The 19,906-nt window shown below is 29.6% G+C and overlaps 4 protein-coding genes across 4 annotated transcripts; all 4 read right to left on the bottom strand.

The window, feature by feature from the left end:
- Window positions 1-476: 476 nt before the first annotated feature.
- On the bottom strand, window positions 477-14,755 carry LOC145750432 (histone deacetylase 1-like). The gene is made up of 16 exons (XM_082566472.1): window positions 14,617-14,755; window positions 13,950-14,062; window positions 13,325-13,442; window positions 12,791-12,865; window positions 12,115-12,253; window positions 11,547-11,688; window positions 10,697-10,801; window positions 9,907-10,003; window positions 9,523-9,663; window positions 9,213-9,259; window positions 8,879-8,999; window positions 8,641-8,712; window positions 1,633-1,773; window positions 1,463-1,527; window positions 1,247-1,337; window positions 477-744 (listed from the first exon to the last, which is right to left on the bottom strand). Exons 1-16 carry the CDS (start codon window positions 14,666-14,668, stop codon window positions 641-643), a joined length of 1,623 nt encoding a protein of 540 aa, XP_082422598.1. The 5' UTR covers window positions 14,669-14,755; the 3' UTR covers window positions 477-640.
- Window positions 2,181-6,935, bottom strand: LOC145751110 (uncharacterized). Its single transcript, XM_082567193.1, has 8 exons — window positions 6,773-6,935; window positions 6,493-6,655; window positions 6,037-6,191; window positions 5,415-5,654; window positions 4,879-5,187; window positions 4,238-4,428; window positions 3,604-3,706; window positions 2,181-2,662 (listed from the first exon to the last, which is right to left on the bottom strand). The coding sequence occupies exons 1-8, from the start codon at window positions 6,918-6,920 to the stop codon at window positions 2,208-2,210; spliced, it is 1,764 nt and encodes a 587-aa protein (XP_082423319.1). The 5' UTR covers window positions 6,921-6,935; the 3' UTR covers window positions 2,181-2,207.
- Window positions 14,756-16,891: 2,136 nt separating the features above from the next.
- Window positions 16,892-17,704, bottom strand: LOC145750903 (putative methyltransferase DDB_G0268948). Its single transcript, XM_082566974.1, has one exon. The coding sequence runs from the start codon at window positions 17,702-17,704 to the stop codon at window positions 16,892-16,894; it is 813 nt and encodes a 270-aa protein (XP_082423100.1).
- A 1,122-nt stretch (window positions 17,705-18,826) lies between these two features.
- Window positions 18,827-19,642, bottom strand: LOC145750902 (putative methyltransferase DDB_G0268948). The gene has a single exon (XM_082566973.1). It carries the CDS (start codon window positions 19,640-19,642, stop codon window positions 18,827-18,829), a length of 816 nt encoding a protein of 271 aa, XP_082423099.1.
- Between the last annotated feature and the right edge of the window lie 264 nt (window positions 19,643-19,906).

Below are 19,906 nucleotides of genomic sequence, written 5' to 3'. Positions count from 1 at the left end.
TGGTGTTTCACTGATCATGTAAACTTGTTTGCAATATTCCTGCAACTCTTCTAGGTTTACCCAGAAATTACGCGAAAATTCCAACGGCATTTTAAAAATCTTTTTGATGTTGTGTATCTTCCTAGTCAGATATTTAAATAATATACGATATTATACGTACTAACCTAAAAAAATAGATTAGGAGTCCAATTAGCGTTTTATTTAAAACACGTGAGCAAACTTATGTTTACCCGTTACCCTTGAGTAATTCTATTTTATCCTTAAAAATATTTTTAATAATTTATCCTTAACAAGCTTCCAAACACAGCAGAAACCCATAAGCTTAACTATACACAAAATTATGCAATTTATAACCTAAGTTAAATTTAAATAAAGATTTCCAATTCTAACATCTTCTAAAAACCAAATGATAGTTTTATAAGTATATATTCTAAATCCTAAAATTTTATCTTCAAGAAAAGTTTTAGGAAAACAGATTACGCAAATGGGCAAAATTTTATTCTGTACAAAAAGGAGTGAAATAGCAAAATATCATCGGAGAGTATAATCAAAAAGAATGGTTCTAGTAAAAAGTCGTCGACTACGACTGTGACGTATTGATCACGTGTATAAATCAGTCCAATAAGAACAAGGATCGTTTTCAATGCTCCATTTTTTCTTCTTCTTGTTTTGGGCCATCCCCGGCAGCAGCAGGAGTTGTTGTTGGTGTAGCTTCTGGTTTTTCTTCTTTAGTACTTGTTGGAGCTATTCAGTAAAACACATATTACATATATTAACTGGCAGCGTGGTGTAGTGGTAAGAACATTTGCTACACCACCATGAGGTCGTGGGTTCAATCCCCACTGCTCTCATGCTGTAGCGCCGTTGAGTAAGGCGATATAAACGGTAAAAACTCCTGCCGAGCCAGCACTTAATCAGCAGCTTAATTATCGTTTAATTTTAATCTATTTAATATCCCAAACTGCTAAAGGTAACTCGAGATCAGGTCTGAGTAACTGATGTTACTCTATGTTTAGGTCGCGCATTCGACTTTTCCACATCGAGGATGAAAATGTGTACAAAAAAAAAATGTTTGTTTTAGTTTTTCCAAATTATACAGAAAATCATTTTACTACATCAGATTCTGAGTTTAATCTCCACTTCTTTTATGTAAAGCATTTAAATCAACTTGAGACTAGGTCGGAGTAACAAATAGACTTCTATGCTTAGGCCGTAGAAAATAAATGTTTATATTTATAAATCTAACCAGTAGTAGTGGCATTTTCCTTTGCTGGTTCTTGGTTAACTTTTTCGTCTACTTTTGGTGGATCGGAAGGACTATCTTGCATCGGTTCAGGCTGTAAAAAGGAAAATTGTTTGAACTATTTTGTTTAAATGACTGCATGTTGTAATATTCTAAAGCCTGCTCTTAAAATGAACAAAACCATAGGAAATAATGTATTTTTACTCTCAATATACTGACATCATTTTTTGGCTTATCTTGCTTTTCAACAGCAGAAGTAGGTTCACTTTTCTTTTCGGTTTCTACTACAATATAAAATAAAAAAAAATATTGGTAAATTTTTCTATCAATTTACCGCTTAATTAAAATGAAGTTTAGATGACATTTTTAAAGTCAAACTTTTTTCATACCTGGATTTACTCCATTGACTTTTTCTGCTTCAGGCTTTTTCTTCTTTTTATGCGACTCCTTGTTCTTTCTTCCTCCTTCTCCTTCATCCTCTGAATCCGAGTATTCGTCTTCACGCTGAATCCTCTTGTCTCGAGCAAGAACTGAAAAAAAAAAGTTTACAAAAATAAAAAACAAATACATTTTTAATGTTGTAATATTCTATTGCGAAACAACAGACAGCTAAAAACGTTTATATAGTGATTTTATTTTTTTGAATAGTTTAATAGTATACACATTTTTTTTATTTAAAGATATATTTTATTTATTCTTTGTTTTGATAAAAAAAATTCCACACATAAATAATAAAATAAAATGGAAGAAAAACTTCCATCTAAAACATAAAGATAATGAAACAGAAAATAAAATAGTAATTGCATTATTCTGCAAAATATTTAGTATTTAAAAATGCATAATGTGAATATAGTTGTATTTTTATAAAATGTATTGAACTGTTATTAACATTAATGTAGTAAATATTTAGAAAAAACTTCAAGAAATATTTGTGCTTAGAAAAAAAATAAAATTATTGAAGATTTCAGGATTTGACTTCCCAATTGTTCATTGCAAAATGTCTTTTATTAAAATAAGGACTCTTCACATTTTCCTCCGCTTCAAAACTCTCCAAATCACTGTCGGAACCGCATCCAGTGTCCTGACTCTCCATAGAGGTGCTGGACACCTTCGAAAACAAACTCCTCTTGGCATAAACCCCAGATTTTTCAGAACCCCTAAAATCTGGCAGTGGGGTATCACTAGTAGGTGATTCCCCTATATCTTCATCTATTGAAGTTGACAAAGCTGCTAGTGCCGCAAATTTCGCTCGCTTTGCGATATATAAATCGGCGACTACACCAGAGTCGTTGGATTTAACCGACTCCCCGCTGTTAAAACTCTTATTTTTGCCTTCCACTGTGACATCACAATGGTCATTGTAATGGTCAGTGTCACTGTTATTGTTTTGTTGATCAGTTACAAACTTTTTACGAGACTCTAAAAATTAAATTTCTAATTAGAAAAATATATTGCAAACATTTTTATCTAGAAAGGCTTACAGAACATGCCAGTTAAATTTTAGTTAGGCTATGATGTTATATTGTAAGTTTATTAAATTGTCATTTGTTAAATAATGTATTTATTTATTATGTGTTTTTGGTTTAAAAACCTTATTTTTTGATTGATGAAAAAAGGTAAAAATAGAAAAATTGCCACATTTATAACATTACATTTTTTGACCAATTATCGAATTTTTCGTTACTGACTATTTCAAAAATTCCTAATTTGTATAATTGTCTAGCAAAAAAAATTTTTTTTGCCCTTTTTGGCGAAAAACATTGCCAATTTTGTTTCTTAGTCATAGTTCAAAATTTATGATGTTTCTTTTTCAATTTCGATATTAAAAAATGTCGTGAATTTTTTTTCAGTAAAGACTACAAAAAAAATATAAATTAAAATACAATTTAAGTTGACCAAAAATAAATGAAAAAAATCATGTTTTAATATATCATCACTTGTCAATTTTTAAAACCATTTATGTCAAGTTGGAAATTTCGACTTGACTTGAAATCTTATTTTATAAACTAATATAGCCTAAAGTAACCTACAGTAATATGACAGCCATTTCCTGTAGAAATCATGCTATTACACATAATATTAATGGCACAAAACTAAAGATATCGTGACCAGACTTTATAACAAAGAAACTTGAAAATAACACGTTTATGAAAAATCACTTTTTCGTTTTCTTTAATTTGTGACATTTAAAAATAGCTTTTGAATTTTTAAATTTTAAATTTGTATTTTTTGCACCAAGAATTTGTAATGTCTTCTCACATTTTTAGACATATTTGTAAAGGCTTTTTACATTTTTAGAAATATTAAAAATACTTTAAAGTTAAGTACTATGCAAAAAATTATTACATATATTAACAAACCTGTTAATTTTGATTTAGTAAGAGTGTCATATTTATCAAATTTCTCAATTTCCAATTCAGTTTTAATTTCACTTGAAGGATAAGTATTTGTCATAATTTCATTCTAAAAAACAAAATTTTAAAATTTTGAATATTAAAAAAAAATTAGTCGTTTACCCCACCCTACAGGCTGAATTTTACTGGTTCTTGTGTAGTTGAAACTAACATTTAGTCAGCGGTAATTTACTCGCACACCACAAATAGCAGTTTTTTCATACTTTAAAGAACTATAAAAACAACTTAGGCCTACTTATATAAATATAAAAATATAACATATGTTGCCCAATATGCTTTATTATATAAAGATGACCCATAATTTAAATTATTTTTTTCAAATAATTTTTTTTTTGTATATATTTATCCTCGATGTGGAAGGTCAAATGCGCGACTTGAACATAGAGTAACATAAGTTACTCCGACCCAGTCTCGAGTTGCCTGTGGCAGATTGGGATATTATATAGATTATAATTGCCCGGTAATTATGCTGCTGATTAAGTGCTTGCTCAGCAGGAGTTTATACCGTTTATAGCACCTTACTCAAGGGCGCTACAGCATGAGAGATTGAACCCAATAATGTTTATTACTTTAAACTTACCAAAGTATCGGGTACTTTTTTGTTGTCTTTCATCATATTCTTAACTTTTCTTTTGCATCTAATTATCCATACAATTACAACAGAGAGTAATATAATAAATCCAACAGCACTTAGTGATATTATCACTGTTGTCATCTCAGGTGAAGCTGTTTTCATTGGAACGTAAATGTGAGATTTGACATTAAATGTTGCTAAAAAAAATATAATAAAACTTAAAAAAAATTCATTATTTATAAATTTTTTTAGATTTTTTTATTAATAAATATTCAATGAAAATAAAACTAACTTGAAAAAACGAAAGCATTTTTTATGTTTAAATGTCTAAAAATTGTAAACCTTAAAAATGTATCACATATAATGATTTTTTGCTTTAACTTTAGCCTATTTACAGAATATTAAATGTATTTTTATAAATGTTTTCATAATGCTGTATAAAAACATGTTAATGCTAATATTTTAAATTTTTCACGTTTGTTTCATTGATAAAAATATATTTTTATTAAATTTTGTTGCGTTTATATTTAGAAAAGTAATTAATTTTTCAATACATCAATACTAATAATTTTTTAATACATTAATAAATCAATTTTTATATTTGTTAAAAACTTTTGCAAAAAAATACGAAAATTTAGTTAACTTACTGTTCTGTGGCATGCACTTAACATGAGAACCAACCGGCGCAAATTCATTCGTTCCATTGGGCCACAAAATAAAACAAATAAAAGTGTTGTTGTCAGAAGACATGGTCGACAACTCAAATAAACTGTCTCCATTCTGAAAAGTTTCGACTTTGCAGTTCACAGAGAAATTTTCGGAAGAGATTTCAGATTTTTCGAACACGATTCCGTTCTGCCAGGATAAGGTCGGCATTCTGTAGACTCCACGCTGGAATAAGGTAGATTCTGCACGGTCGCTGTTGTTAACTATTTCACCTCTTTTTTCAACAAAATCTAAAAAAAAAAAAAAAAAAAATGAAATTAATTATTTTTATATTTTTTACCCCCTAACTATTATGACACTTTTTAACCCCCCATATTTATTATTTTGCCCCCTTAGCTGTTGTGATCCTTTTTTTCCCTCTAACTTTTATAGAATTTTTAACCCCTTAACTATTAGGATATTTTTACCCCTATAATTATGATTTTTTTTCGAAGTTTTAAAATTTGAATAAACTTACCTTTTTGAATTTTAAATAGACAGGCATTAGAATCAGATATTCCCCCATCCACTGACTCAATATCGGCGCTGAACCACACGGGGGCACTATTTTCTCCCTCTGTTTCTGTGGCATTACTTGGGGTTATAACCCCTGTTTTAGTGTCGTACAGAAAGCAAGAGCATTGGTTTTCTTGCATCCAAATTTCTACTTTTTTCGGGCAGAGATGAAGAAATTCAACAGTTTTTCGCTTGGTTGTGCCTAAAATTATAAGTTTTAGTTAAATTAAGTTAAATATAATTATTTTAACACAACATATTTGTATAAATCTTTATCCTCGATGTGGAAAAGTCGAGTGCGCGACTTAAACATAGAGTAACATAAGTTACTCCGACTCAGTCTCGAGTTGCCTGTGGCAGTTTGGGATATTATAGATTATAATTGCCCGGTAATTATACTGCTGATTAAGTGCTGGCTCAGCAGGAGTTTGTACTGTTTATAGCGCCTCACTCAAGGGCGCTACAGCATGAGATCAGTGGAGATTGAACCTACGACCTGATGTGTGGTGTAACAAGTGTTCTTACCACTGCACCATGTTGCCGGTCAATATATATATAATTACACACTTTAATTTTTCACTTACATTGTTCTATATGGTCAATAGAGCTATTAGAAATCACACTAACTCTCTTATGCTGCATGCTAAAGTAAACATCACCCACTATACATTGTTGTGCCATACATTGGGATTGGGTTAGGGGAATCCCACAACATCCTGGTATGGGAAAACCAATGTAACTAAACATAGAATAATAAAAATATTAAAACGATTTATAAATACTGGTTTGAATTTTATTGTAAAATATGTTTATTTTGGTAGTTGTAAAAAGGTTAAGCTTTACATTCTTTAAAGCCTGTTATCCCAAGTTCGATTCCCGCTGTTGACAACCAATAAAAATTTATAAATACTTAATAAAAACCCTTAAAAATAAAATAAAGCCAAAACACTTAATTTAAACAGTTAGTCAGACATATTATTGTTGTTTTATTAAAAATTTAATTATTAAAAAACTTTATTTATAAAATATTTTTCGCTTACTCATTATTATTTTGTCTGTTCCATGAATATAATGTCACTGTCATGTTCGTGATATCATAATGTTGCATTAAAGTTTGATCGTAACTCCAGTTATATTTCTCGTGCCAAAACCCACCCATGTGCGATTCGCCGAAGGTCACATGACCAACAATATCATCATAATCTAAAACCATTTTAATTTTTTTTTAAATTACAAAAATTTTATAAATTTTTTTTTTTGAGAAATATTTATAAAAAATGAAATTTTTTTATTTTATTAAATATTAATTTAAAAACATACCTGAAGGCACAGCATTGTAGCTTTCTACTAGACAGTATTGACATGTATTCGAATATGACTTCATTTCATAACATGGGACTGGTACCCTTCTACATTTAACACTTACTACAAATGTTATAAAAAACAAGTATTTTACAGGACCTAACATTTTGCTGTAACTGTATTTAGAAATTATTTGTTTAAATAAGTCTTTTTAAAAATTTGTTTTTTTTATTTTTAAACTTAATATCTGACTTTAATATAGTTTTTTTTTCTGTGTACTGTATATTTTTCTAGCATAACACTAAAAAAATGTTACTTTTTCTATTAAACAGGTTTTTAACAACTAAGAAAATTATTTTCCTAAGAAATTTAAATATTTAAAAACTTTTCTATAATATAACTAACTCAAGCGTACTTTAACACTTAACAAAAATTTTTAAAACAAAAAAAAAATAAAAAATTGAAAAATTTAGCGATTTTTCCAAGTATAGCATTGAAAATTTTACGCCATATTTATCCTAATTTTTAAGCGTTTTTATTACGCAATTTTAATTCAATTTTTAATTCCTTGTCTTGTATATATATATCTAACTAAATGTCTTACACTACTAATCCAAACTGAAACAGAATCCACCTTTCCTTGTTTTTATAAAGCAAATATAACGACGTCAGTCTGTCCAATTTTCATGCGACAAAAGTTCCAGCGCTAACTGTCCCAGCTCTCTCTCTCGAGGATGAAACGTCACAAATCTTGTACTGTGACGTCATAGGCATGATGATACGCAGAAAGATTAATTGAAAACGAAGCCAGGAAAACGGCACGTTTTTTGGAGTGACGCGACTTTATTAAAATTTCAATCAAAAATGGAGTAATTATTATTTCATAATCACGCTGACATAAAAAATAAAATGCTTTCGTTTACAATGACCAAGCTAAAAGACCAAAGCCGGCAAAACGCGATTTTCTTTTAGAGTAATATCTATTATAAACTGATGCGTAATTATCTAGAAATAATTTTCAAAAAAAAATAGCAAGCTGCCCTTTTAAGTTAAGCAATATAACTTTTAAAGCACCAATTTAATATGCATTACAGTCATATTATCGAAAACCAGTTGACCTAAACCCAGGTTTTTGAAAATGCGATTTTATAGAAAATTGTGTGTTTTTTTTATTGACCCCCGCTTTTTCTAACCCTTCTGAGGAATTTTCTTAAGAAATGTTGACCCAAATTTTAATAAAAAATCGTCCTTTAAATTTTGGTTTTTAGACGAATTGCTATTTATTAAAAAAGTATTTTGTATTATAAGTGAATGCCAAAAGATATAACATAAAAAAACATATGTTGTATATTTCAAAAAATGCTTGCCGTTTTTATAGACAGTTTTTATAGATAAAAAAATTAATTTTATGTTGGGATAGTTTATATGTTATGCTAGACATAACAAATGTTATTATTAAATAAACGATTCTTAGACAAATTAGTTTCTATAAATAGCTAATAGTTTAATTACTTTAAAATAAATTCGTATTAGTAATAATGTTGTATGACGTTATTATCGTAATTTTAACGCATATCTGTTGGCCGTCAGTGGGCGTCGCAGAGCGATTTTTTAAAACCTACGATTTGGTTTACGCGGTTTAAAAGGTTAAAAATATAATAACACTGATAACCTAACATTTAAACACATATTAAATAATTTAAAGTTTTTTAATATTTAAAAATGCTTTTTTAAAAAAAGACAAAAATGTTTAACAATAGGCCCATATACTCCGAGTTGCCTAGAGTTTTCTACGTTTTTTAACATGTTATTAAATAAAAATATCTTATTTACAACCAGCTTAAAATAAAATAAAAACACTAGTTAATTAATTTTTTATAACTTACTTGAAGTCCTTTGATCCGGATCAGCTTTTTCTTCGTCTTCGCTTTCTTCTGCTACTGCATCTGCTGGAATTTCTATAAAATATTTAAAAAAAATTTAGTAATTTAAGATCACAATAAAAATTACAAAACTAAAGCCTGGGATTTAAAGTTTAATTCCCACTTGAGCAAAGCCCTAAAATGTTTTAAAACTAATTATTCAGTGATAACACAGTTAAGATTTTATAAACAACGTGGTTACCAGCCATCTGAACACCAGGGGCATGTGGGAGCATTCTAAGGTTTTCAAACAAGCGTTGTCTGATCTTTGTTAAATACTCTTGAGTGTTTTGGTTTGACATATTACTTGGACTAATATGAAGCTATATTAAAAAAAAAGATTTAATTAAAAATTGTTTTTATAATTAAAACGATAGGAGTAAATTAATTTAAAAATAATAAAATATACATGTTATTTAAATTAAAAAAATAAGTATAATACAATAATTGATTATACCTAATATGACCTAAATTTTTAAAGTATGTCACATTAGTAAGTAAAGTGTGTCAAATTAAATCAGCATACATATAATTACCTTAAAATCTGGCCCAAAATATTCAAAATAGTCATTGTATGGCAGTTCTAAAAATAAAAAAATTGTTATTTTTATAAGAGTTAACAACAAAAAACTTAAGCCACGCTCAATGACCTATCAGCAATTAATAACAAGAAATAATAAAAAAGACATATGTAACATTGTTATGTACAACTAAGAACTGGATTTGGGTAACAAAAATGTTAAAGCTGTAACGTCAGCCCTCCGATATCCAGAACATATCAAAAGGCCCACTAAAAAAATAAATATTAACCATTTAACCATTTATTATGCTACACAAATAAATTACCATTTGGTATTTCTTGACCGAGAGCCACAGCAGTCTCGTAAGTCCAACACCTTGCTACATTCCTTATCGTATAACCACCTCCTCCCAGCATTAACAAAGGTATGTTAAATTTCTTTACATATTCGAGACATTTTGCATGACCTAAACACAAAAAAATTATACCAAGCTAATAATATTACAAAGCGTTTATTTTTTACAAACCTACATATTAAACAATTATTATAATCCAACAACAAATGTAAAGCTTTAGTATAAATACATAAAACATAGCTCTTCATTAGTTAAATATTAATTTATCCAGAATCATAAAATGTTTAATATTTAATAGACAATACTACAAAGGAGCAGGAATCTTTAGTAGAATTTGGAATATATTTGATTTACCTTTAACAGTTAGATTGAAGCAACCAAGTCTATCTCCAGTAAGTGAGTCAGCTCCACATTGTAGTACAACAGCACTTGGTTGGTAGTATTCCATTACCTATAAAAAACATATATATATAAGATATAATAAAAAACAATAGTACTATATAAGGTATCAAGCTAAGGTAAAAAGATTTTGCCTAAAAAAACAAAAATTTTTTGATTTAAAAAATAATTATTTTCTGAAAGCTTAAATTTTATAAACATCATTTTTTTGAAATTTAAGTCAATATTAAGTTTGGGTAAAAATTGGGCTTCGAAATACTTAAAAATGCTAAAATTACATTCAAGTATGCAATACAATACATATGCTAATAAATCTTTAAAGCACCTTCAAAATCCTATTTTTTAAATGTTATATTTTTTTTTGTATATATCTTTATCCTCGATGTGGGAAAGTCGAATGTGCAACTTAAACATAGAGTAACAACTGTTACTTCGACCCAGTCTCAAGTTGCCTTTGGCAGTTTGGGATATTATAGATTATAATTGTCCGGTAATTGTACTGCTGATTAAGTGCTGGCTCAGCAGAGTTCATACAGTTTATAGCGACTTACTCAAAGGCGCTACAGCATGAGATCAGAGGGGATTAAACCCACAACCTCATGGTGGTGTAGCAAGTGTTCTTACCACTACACCATGCTGCCGGTATAATATAACAACGCCTTGAAAATAAACATAACATTAAGTTTTAATAAAAAGTTCTAAAAATTTGAAAGTGTCTACTCTAACATTAAATTGAAGTGTTTACCTTGGTAATAACAGGTTGAAATATCTGCTCGTAACACTCATCATCCATTCCATCCCTCAGTGGAAAGTTCAAAGCATAATATTTTCCCTTCCCAGCCCCAATATCCTAAAAAGTAATATTTTAATAAAATAAATTTTTAAAACTTGAATTTTAAATCCTATATTTTTTGTATGTATCTTTATCCTCGATGTGGGAAAGTAGAATGTGCGTTACTCTGACCCATTATCGAGTTTCCTGTGGCAGTTTGGGATATTATAGATTATAAATGCCCGATAACTAAACAGCTTATTAAGTATTGCCTCAGCAGGAGTTCATACCAATTATAGCGCCGCTACAGCATGCAATCAGTGGGGATTGAACCCACGACCTCATGTGTGGTGTAACAAGTGTTCTTACCACTACATGATGCTGCCGGTGATAACTTTAGCAACATATAAACACACAAAAGAAAAAGAGCTTTAATATGCTTTATGTAAAGTAATGCATAACAAGAAAAAATCTTACCATAACAGCAAATTTATGCTTTAGAATTTAAACTTAAATTAAAAAAATACCTAAAAAAATGCAGAAGTATATACAATAAAAAATGGAATCACTTGTGTTTTACAGTCCTTTTAGAACCATACATGGAGTTTAGAGCCATACATAAAAAAAAGAACTAGCAAGAATTGTGAATAAATGAAAGAATTAGCAAAAACCTTTAAGAAAATAAAAATATAGACGAGAATGGAAAAGTAGAAATAAAAATTCACGAGTATCGTAAAATAAAAAAAGATTTAATAAGAACTGTAAAAAATAAGACTTGTTTGAGGACTGTAAATTACAAGTAATAATTTAAAACAAAACTTACTCTCAAGTCACCAGTCCCAGGAAAGTATTCTCCATATTTGTGAAACGAAACCGTCATGACCCGATCTGTTGTGTAGAAGGCCTCTTCAACTCCATCACCATGATGGATGTCTATGTCAATATACAGTACTCTCTGGTGATACCTAGTGGTGAAAATTAGGATAATATTTTTCGTGATTGCAACATTTAAGCAACATTTTACTTTTTTAGGTGTTTGCTTTCTGCATAACCGGCAGTTTAAATTTAAATGATGTCATGATTTAAATAATTATTAAATAAAAAAAATTAGATTAAAATGCTCTTTTTAAAATGTTACACTTGGTATAGTTAACACATTTACCACGCTAGGTTGTAAAAGCTTAGTGAAAAATTAAGATTCTCATTTTATTCATTTTTTGCATGTCAGTAAAATAAGGCACTGTAACTATACTATACAGTTAGCACTTGAAAACACATTGGCAGGCAGAATTAAACCCATAACCCCAGGTTTAAATACTGTGGTATTTTTTTGAAGACCTAAGACTGTGTTATTTTATAGTTGGATATTGTTAAAATTATTTTATATTTACTTTAGAAGTTCAAGAATGGCGAGAACAATGTCATTTACATAACAGAACCCTGAAGCTTCCGATTTCTTTGCGTGATGAAGTCCACCAGCCCAGTTTACAGCGATATCAGTTTGCTGTTTGTTTATCTTTACTGCACCAGCTTAAAATAAATAAAAACAAAATTTAAAAAAATCAACGATTTATTTAATATTTTAAATAAATGAGCAGTTTATTTACAAAATTTTAAACTAGTAAATTACATATTTTTAACTGAAAAAAAAATTGTGCTAATCGAATTTTCATGTAACATTTAAAATTAGTTTTTTTAAGGGTTATGAAACTACTTTTTTAAAGAATTTTGATAAAAAAATTGGGAGTTTTTTGTTATATTGAAAAACTTTGATAACTTCCTTAATAAATATCTGATTAATTTAATCTATATAAAATGTCTATTCAACAGTATCTGGTGTAATAAAATGAGAAAACTTAAAAATTACAATATTAAATTTAACAAAAAAAAGAAAATTTGCCAGAATAAAAACAAACTTTTATGCTGATGATATTCAGTTTTTTAATTTGAAAGGGCATTGGACATATGTATATAAATATATATACATACTGTTTACTAAGCTTTATTATGAATATATATTTAATATTTATAATTTCAATAATTAAAAGCGAAAGTAAATCGACATACCAACAGAACCTCCCCCAGAAAGTTGACAAAATTCATACAAGCCGTCAAACACCGGACAATCCTCTCCAACATTAACTAAACAAAAATAATATCTAGTTAATTGTAAATCAACAGTTACAGTTATTTAAGCATATTTTTTTTTTTTTAATTAAATGTTTACATATAAAATATGCCTACTGACAATATATATATATTTTTTTGTTTAGGCCTATATCTTTATCCTCAATGTGGGAAGGTCGAATGCACGACCTAAACAGAGAGTAACATCAGTTACTCCGGCCCAGTTCCGAGTTGCCTGTGGCAGTTTGAAATATTATAGATTATAATTGCCCGGTAATTATGCTATTGATTAAGTGCTGGCTCAGCAGGAGTTTATATCGCTTATAACGCCTTACTTAAGGGCGCTACAGCATGCGATCAGTTGGGATTGAACCCACGACCTCATGGTGGTGAAGCAAGTATTCTTACCACTTTACCACGCTGCCGGTCATTTTAAAACAAAAAAATAATTAGTAAAATAAAATCTTTTTTTACATCTTTGCATTTGTTTTGTATACTCGGACATGTTATCTGGTCGAATGCTTCTTAAAAACTTGATATAATCATCACTGTGGTACTTTGACATCTCTTCAGCACTGCATTTATGAGGCCTCTGAAAATGTAAAAAAAAAAAATGTTATTTCAATTCAAAAAAACATTTTTTTGTAAAATACTGTTGATAAACCGCCAGCGTGGTGTATTGGTAAGAACGCTTGCTACACCACACATGAGGTCGTGTGTTCAATCCCCACTAATCTCAAGCTGTAGCGACCTTAAGTAAGGCACTATAAATAGTGCAAACTCCTGTTGAGCCAGCACTTAATCAGCAGCAGAGTTATCGGCCAAATATAATCTATAATATCCCAAACTGTCACAGGCAACTCGAGACTGAGTTGGAGTAAGTGATGTTACTCTATGTTTAAGTCGCACATTCGGTTTTTTCACATCGAGGATAAAGATATATACAAAAAAAAAATCTAAATTCTGGTAGGCCTATAAAAAATTTTAATAAAAATTAAATTAAAATTTGTTTCAGATTTAAAAATTTATATAAAAACATTTTCAATAACAATGCTTTTTAACAAAGCATTTAAAAAAAACAATTATCTTCAAGTCTTACATAAATCTCCATTTTTCTATAGAGCCCGTAATTGAGCAATAGATTGTGAGTCATACGAATTCTATGAGGTTTCATAGGATGTCCTTGTCCATAGTAATTGTTTCCAATATCAGCTAAGAAACAAAAAAACAAGTATTTTTGTTAAATTTTTTATTAACGCAAAAAGACGAGCTGTATTTAGTAGTTTAGCACTTTAACCAAATATTGTTTGTTAAAGGATTTAATTTCCAAAAAATTCAGATTTTTATTTTAGATTTTTTTGACAAGGCGGGTGTTTACACTTTCTTTTTAGATACTAGGAAGTTTAAATTTTATATGTAGGACTTTACTAAGGAGCAATACAACATAGAAACAGTGGAAATAAGAAACCAAAATTTCTTGTAATAAAGCCAAGTTTTTTAAAACTTTACACAATCACAAGTTAGTCACTGAGAACCTTAAGACATATACATTTACAGAATAATATAAATTAATATGTTTATATATTACATTTTGTCACGCTATATACCTTAAAGACAAGTTATATCGATCTTATTAATATAATTTTAAGAAAAAAATGACAAAATTCGACTTTTCTATTAACCGGGTCGGCACCCGTAGTTTTTCAAAATCGAAAATTTTGTGACATTTTGGTTGTTACGGCCACAAAAACCTAAAAATTACTTACAGTCATAGTAATAGCAAACTTTTCTGTTTCCACCTGGATTGGTCAACGCCATCTTTTCTTGAAATCAATAAAAACTAAATAAAAAGAACCGAAACCCACGAAACCTAACTGCAGTTCAGATTTAGTGCCTGCTGTTACACCAACTCGCTATAGCGAAAATTTAATTATACAGCGCAGACCAAATCACGAAACCCTTTTTTTACCTAAAAATTAGTTTGTTTTTTTAGTTAATACCATATTTCTTATACTTTTTCTATGTTAAAAAAGGTTATGTTCATAATTGTCAAAATGTTACATTTTAAGAAGAAACGGTATACGATTAGCAACATTAAGTATATTTGAAAAAAAAACTTGACTTTGGGACAAAAAAATTACTTTTGACCAAGATTTAAAAATAATTAGGTAATTGTTTTATAACAAATTCACACAATATGTTTTTTTACTTAAATAATATTTCAATTTACTTTTTATAAGGTAAATTTATCGTAGAGTAATTTCCCAAGTGCTTACTAATAGGGAATTACTTCAGAATAAACTTTGAACAAAAAAGTTTATAGTCGGTTAAATTAAAAGCTTAGTTGAGGTTTAAAAAAAGTAAGTTGATTAAATGGAGCAGAAACACTAAGCCATACATCGGTGACAGAGAATATTGGACAAAGTATGAACAGTTTAAAAACAACCAAGGTACAGTAAGTTACTAAGTAAACAAATTAGCAGTTATTATATATATGTAACATAATAACTTTAAATGAAAATTACGTTTCAAAAGCACAACCTAAACCAGGAAAAACATCAACAGGAGGGCAATCTACGTCATCACAACCAGGGACGTCATTCGGTCTACAAAATATGACGTCATCAATAGTTCAAACAACCTCAACTGAAACGTTATCAGACATGGGCCTTTCTTCCCTTAATATACTATCGCCCAACACGATTAATGAAACGTTGGGCGATATGGACACGTCACATATTTGTGGCATTACGTCACCAATAGGCAGTGACATCACCGGATTATTTGCAACCAGCAAATCAACAATGGAAAGTGAAGTCACTGCAAATTTTGAAAGTACACCAACAGCGGCAGAATCTATTGCAACAAGTAAGCTAAAAACAGACAAACTACAACTTTAACGTAATATATATATATATATATATATATATAGGTAAAACTATCTTCTATTCTATTGGTTATAGTTATATATCTAAATACACTTTAGGTAAACCAAATAATAATTTAGATGATAATTGTAATACTATTTTAGTTCAACCTCTTGGCCAAGAAAATCTAATGAATATTATTAACAACGAAGGTAAGATTTGCTTTAATAATTTACTAAATGTTTTTTTTTTTATTGTATTTATTTTTAAATAAACACTTTATTTTTATGCCAGAAACAATAGCTAAACTTCGCATTGATAATAACTTCGACATGGCTTATGTCAAAGCATTAAGATATTCCAAATACGATCTAGAAATACAGAACATTTCAAGTATGGTTACTTTGTATGAGTTTTCTACAAAAGCGAAAATTTATGATTCGGCTTCTGACACGAGATACAAAATATTTTTGATAATTCAAAACAAAACCCATTTAACTGCATCACAAGTAAGATATGTGTCTGATGATCTTCGTGTCCAGATGAAATACATAAGGTCTATTTTATTTTCTACGATTGCTTTTTACTTAACCGGGAATAGCAACGAACCGGACAAAGATGTTGAAATTATGAGGTTGTGTGTTTGGGGAATAAAGGAATCAGTTGAACAAATGTTGGAGGCAGACCAAAGCTTGAAAAGCGTGCTACAACATCACGTGATACCGCTCATGCATGACCTTAAATTAAGAATAAAAAACTTAACAGGGGTAAATGAAGAACTTAAAGTTGTTAAACTGAGTGAATGTTTGTGCGATATTGCACATTGCAAGGGCTTGGCAGATATCGACGAATTTTCAACATATACGAATGGACTTCAGTTGATGCAAACGATAAAAAACAAACAAAAATATCGAGTTTATAGAAATATTTTAAATAATCTTAGTTGGTGGTATGAACGCAAATCGCAATATACCAACGCAATTTCTAAATTTACTGAAGCAATCGAAGCTAAAAAAGAAGCTACTGATTGGTCAAACGATAAAGAAAAACAAACTTTATTAAAACTGAGTGAGGATAATTTAATAAAGGCCAATGACAAGTTTTTTTTTGAGCAAATTCTATAAAATGATTAAGAAAAGTCCATGCTTGTCGTCATTGAATTAGTTAGTAACCTTCAATTCTTAAAAGAAGTGCTTAAAATTAATACAAGTGGAAATATAACCTCGACAAATATATCTTTGTCGCACATATTTTCTGCTTCAAGAAATGTCTTTAAATTCAAAACCATATTGCTTAAAATTTTAGAATTACTTTCCGGCTTGGATATGTAGGTATTGTAGCAACTTAAGGTGCTTATTAGTCCTTGTAAATCATGTAAATTGTACATCCTTGTGAATTCTATTGACGAATATATTTGCTTGTGGTTACTTGATAAGTTTTCATATATGTCATAATATGCTTTTTCGAGATTAGGTTCATACTTGGTAAAGTTGTCTAACGTGCTTTGGAATATAGTGTCAACGTTGCCTTGCAGTTTAGGGATGTCGTAACTGTACATTGCTAAACAACCATTAGGTTTTAGAACCTTTGTACATTCTTTAAAAAAATTGTCTTGATTCAGCCAAAGCAGTGACTGACCACAAGTTATCAAGTCAACTGAGTTCTGATCGACTAACTTTGATAAATTTTCTCCAGAACCTTCCGTGTACGTTACATTTAAAGTAGAGGCGTTTGCTTTTTTAAGTTGGTTTAAACTAGAATCAATTCCCACAATTGAATGAAAATAGGGGCTGAATATCTTAGTTGATTGTCCACTCCCACACCCAACGTCAAGCATTAAGCCGTATCGATCGTTTGTCTTGCTCTGTGGCAAATTTAACTTTAAATATTTCATAATTAAACCTACAACTGTATCAGGTGTTTTGGGACGATACATTTGATATAATTTAGCATAACTTAAATCTTCATATAGCACAATCCTGGACATTTTTATTTTTACAAGCGACTTTTAAACTTTACTTTTTGTAGTTACAAACTGTTGTTGGTCTTTGCCGAGTAAGCGCAAAAAACGAAATTGTCCACGGGTTAAGGTTACGGTTAACGATTTTGCTAAACTAAAAATTCGTAACATCTTACCAATCACTTTTTTTATACCTACAGAAACTATTTCTCTCGTTAAAAATGTGTTATGACCAAAGTACGCCTGGTTTTAAACTTTTTGATTTAAATCTGTTCCCTGTAAAACTTGGTTTTGTTTGTATAGAATAAACAATTAAAACTGCTATAACCTAAAAATGAGGTTAATTTTAATAACCTATTACTAATTGGTATTACCACGTCTTTAACCCACTTATAGTCTAATAGCGGGCTTCGACATGTAAAGAAAATTAAAATTTTTTGATTTTTATTTTAGTTTTTCTTTCTTAACAAGTAAAAAAAACAAACAACGCCTGTCTATGGTTGACTTGTTGAACCTGCGGCATACATAATTTAAGAAAAACAGCTAGTATTTAATATAAATGTAATTTAAAATCATTAAAAAAAAAGAGTACGAATTAACTGCCAGCAAATACCATGATAACATAGAGTGGAACACTGATCAAAAATGAAACTGTTAATTCCATGTAATTATTTTTTAAAGCTTTAATAGAATGGTCAAACAAATTTTATGTAAACAAATAATTTAAATTATCAAATATGTTTCAAAATACCCGAAAAAAATTTGTTTTAAATATCAACATATTATTAAAATATTAATAATATAAATTAATTTAACCGGAAGCGTGGTGTAGTGGTAAGAACATTTGCTATACCAAATGAAGTCGTGGGTTTAACCCTTTTATGCTGTAGCGCTCTTAAGTAAGGTTATCTTTAAAGAGTATGAACTTCTGCTGAGCCAGCACTTGATCAGCAGCATAATTATCGGGCAATTATAATATTACCTTAAACTGCCACAGGCAACTCGAGACTGGGTCGGGGTAACAAATGTTACTCTACGTCTAGGTCGCGCATTCGACATTCCCACATCGAGAATAAAGATAAAAAAAATTATATAAGCTAACTTAACATTTTCAATACGCCATGCTAACACAAAAAATAATAAAATCAATTACACATATGGTGTTGAGCACAAAATAAGAATTAACGGAAATGTAACATCAACAAAAACATCTTTGCTTGACATTTTATCTGCACCAAGAGCAGATTTCATGTTTGAAATCATATCATCTAACACTTTTGGATTACAGCCAGGTTCAGCAAGATATGTACGGTAGCTACTCCAGGTTGTAAGTAAACCGTGCAAACCAAACAAGCTGTAACTTTTAGTAAACTCAAGCGAACGATCTATTACTTTATGGTCACAAATAAGATTCTTATAAATACCACCATATGTATCTTTTATATTTGGTACGTATTTGTCAAGTTGTCCGTAAAATTTTTTAAATATTTTATCAACGTTGGGTTGCAATTTATGACCAAAATAACTGTACATTGCCAAACAACCAGAAGGATGAAGAACCTTTCGACATTCTTTGAAAAATAGTTCTTGGTCAAGCCAATGCACTGACTGGCCACAAGTTATTAAGTCAACTGAATTTGGTTTAACAAATTTCGCTAAATTTTCACCAGAACCTTCCTTGAAAGTCATGTTTTGACTTTTACATTTCCTTGCTTCTTTTATTTGATTGCGGCTAGGATCAACACCAATAACTGAATGAAAATAAGAACTAAATATTTGAGATGACTGGCCACTACCACACCCAACGTCAAGCATTAAATTATACCGACCAGAAGTCTTTTTTAATGATGTTTTGGACTCCATGTAGTTCATAACTGATTGCACAACTTTTTCTGAAGTTCCTGGTCTGTAACGAAGATAAGCTTCAGTATGAGAAGCCGCCTCAAATAATCTTTTACAACACATATTTGATATTAACGTGCCTACTGAATTAATGCTTTTTTGGTTTATGCTTTATACTTGTTACTATACTTGAATGATTTCGTAATATTTAAACACAATTTGTAACACTACGACATATGGTTAATGTTGAATATTTAACAACAAACAGGAAGTATGATTTGGACAAGTTACGTCAACCACTTTCTGTTTACTTTAAACTCTAAATAATTATTGATTAAAATAACTTAAAAAAAATGTTCGCACTAAATTTTATAAAAAAAGGGAACT

This window comes from Corella eumyota, chromosome 4 (genome assembly GCF_963082875.1).
Source record: "Corella eumyota chromosome 4, kaCorEumy4.1, whole genome shotgun sequence".
Taxonomy (NCBI): domain Eukaryota; kingdom Metazoa; phylum Chordata; class Ascidiacea; order Phlebobranchia; family Corellidae; genus Corella; species Corella eumyota.
This window is presented reverse-complemented; position numbering and strand designations above follow the sequence as displayed.